This window comes from Galeopterus variegatus, unplaced genomic scaffold, assembly GCF_000696425.1.
Source record: "Galeopterus variegatus unplaced genomic scaffold, G_variegatus-3.0.2 Scaffold15598, whole genome shotgun sequence".
Taxonomy (NCBI): domain Eukaryota; kingdom Metazoa; phylum Chordata; class Mammalia; order Dermoptera; family Cynocephalidae; genus Galeopterus; species Galeopterus variegatus.
Window position 1 is genome coordinate 3,298 of NW_007741709.1, and position 887 is coordinate 4,184.

Below are 887 nucleotides of genomic sequence, written 5' to 3' on the forward strand. Positions count from 1 at the left end.
CTAACTGATGACTTGTATTAATATTTTTCACTCTATCCCACTAATTATATGGTGACCTTCTTCTTAATTTAATATATCTGGCTTTAGTGACTATTACCATTCTAGAACAACGTGAAAGTTTAAAAGAAAAAAATGTACTACTGTACCTTTTCATCTCATCAAACGCATGTATATTTGCTCCTTTCTGTACTAAAAATTCCACCATTGGCTGATTGTTTGTTTTTACAGCAAGTAAAAGTGGTGTTAGCCTTTCCTGTAAAACAGCAAAAACAATTTACATTTACAAAATTACATATTTCTCAACTAAATTGAAAACCTCATAAAAGGTCCTATAAACTTAAATACATAACACACAAAGTAAATAACAGTTTGTCCTTCCTTCTCACCCCTCTGTGCTTTCACATGTTCCACTCTTCACCTCTGAAATGCCCCTCCTCTGCCTGACCACAGTAACCCCGGTCATCTCCAACACTCACATCAAACATTTACACGGTCCAAGAATCTTTCCTTCTGCCACAGCTTTCACCATGGTATGCTGTAGTTACATTATTGTTTCCTATCTAGACCAAGAGCTTCTTGAGGGCAGGTGCTGTATCTTTTATCTCTATAACCCAAACCATAACACACAGAAGTATATGTTTAAAGCATTTTTTAATCAATGACCTAAATTATCATCTCTAGAGCCGTGTTTCCTAAACTATATTCCAACAAGTATTTACTTTACCATAAGTACTATGCCCCAACAGAAAGATCCCATGTTCATCTACATTTCAGAAGTATTACAAATATGTGCATTACATGTCCAGTATTTAAGAAATCTCTTTCATTGGCTTAACCACTAGTTGACAATATTTCTTTTGTGGCAAACGTTAACATTTGAGGAATTA

At 34.6% G+C, this 887-nt stretch overlaps 1 protein-coding gene across 1 annotated transcript in view; it reads right to left on the reverse strand.

Annotated features, from left to right (window-relative positions):
- Nucleotides 1–667, reverse strand: part of LOC103582299 (putative ankyrin repeat domain-containing protein 19) — a 2,278-nt gene extending 1,611 nt beyond the window's left edge. The window contains exons 1-2 of the mRNA XM_008563937.1: nucleotides 477–667; nucleotides 147–253 (exon numbers count right to left, since the gene is read on the reverse strand). Coding sequence (XP_008562159.1) covers nucleotides 147–253; nucleotides 477–485 — 116 coding nt within the window. The 5' untranslated portion in view covers nucleotides 486–667. The remainder of the gene's footprint in view (nucleotides 1–146; nucleotides 254–476) is intronic.
- Between the last annotated feature and the right edge of the window lie 220 nt (nucleotides 668–887).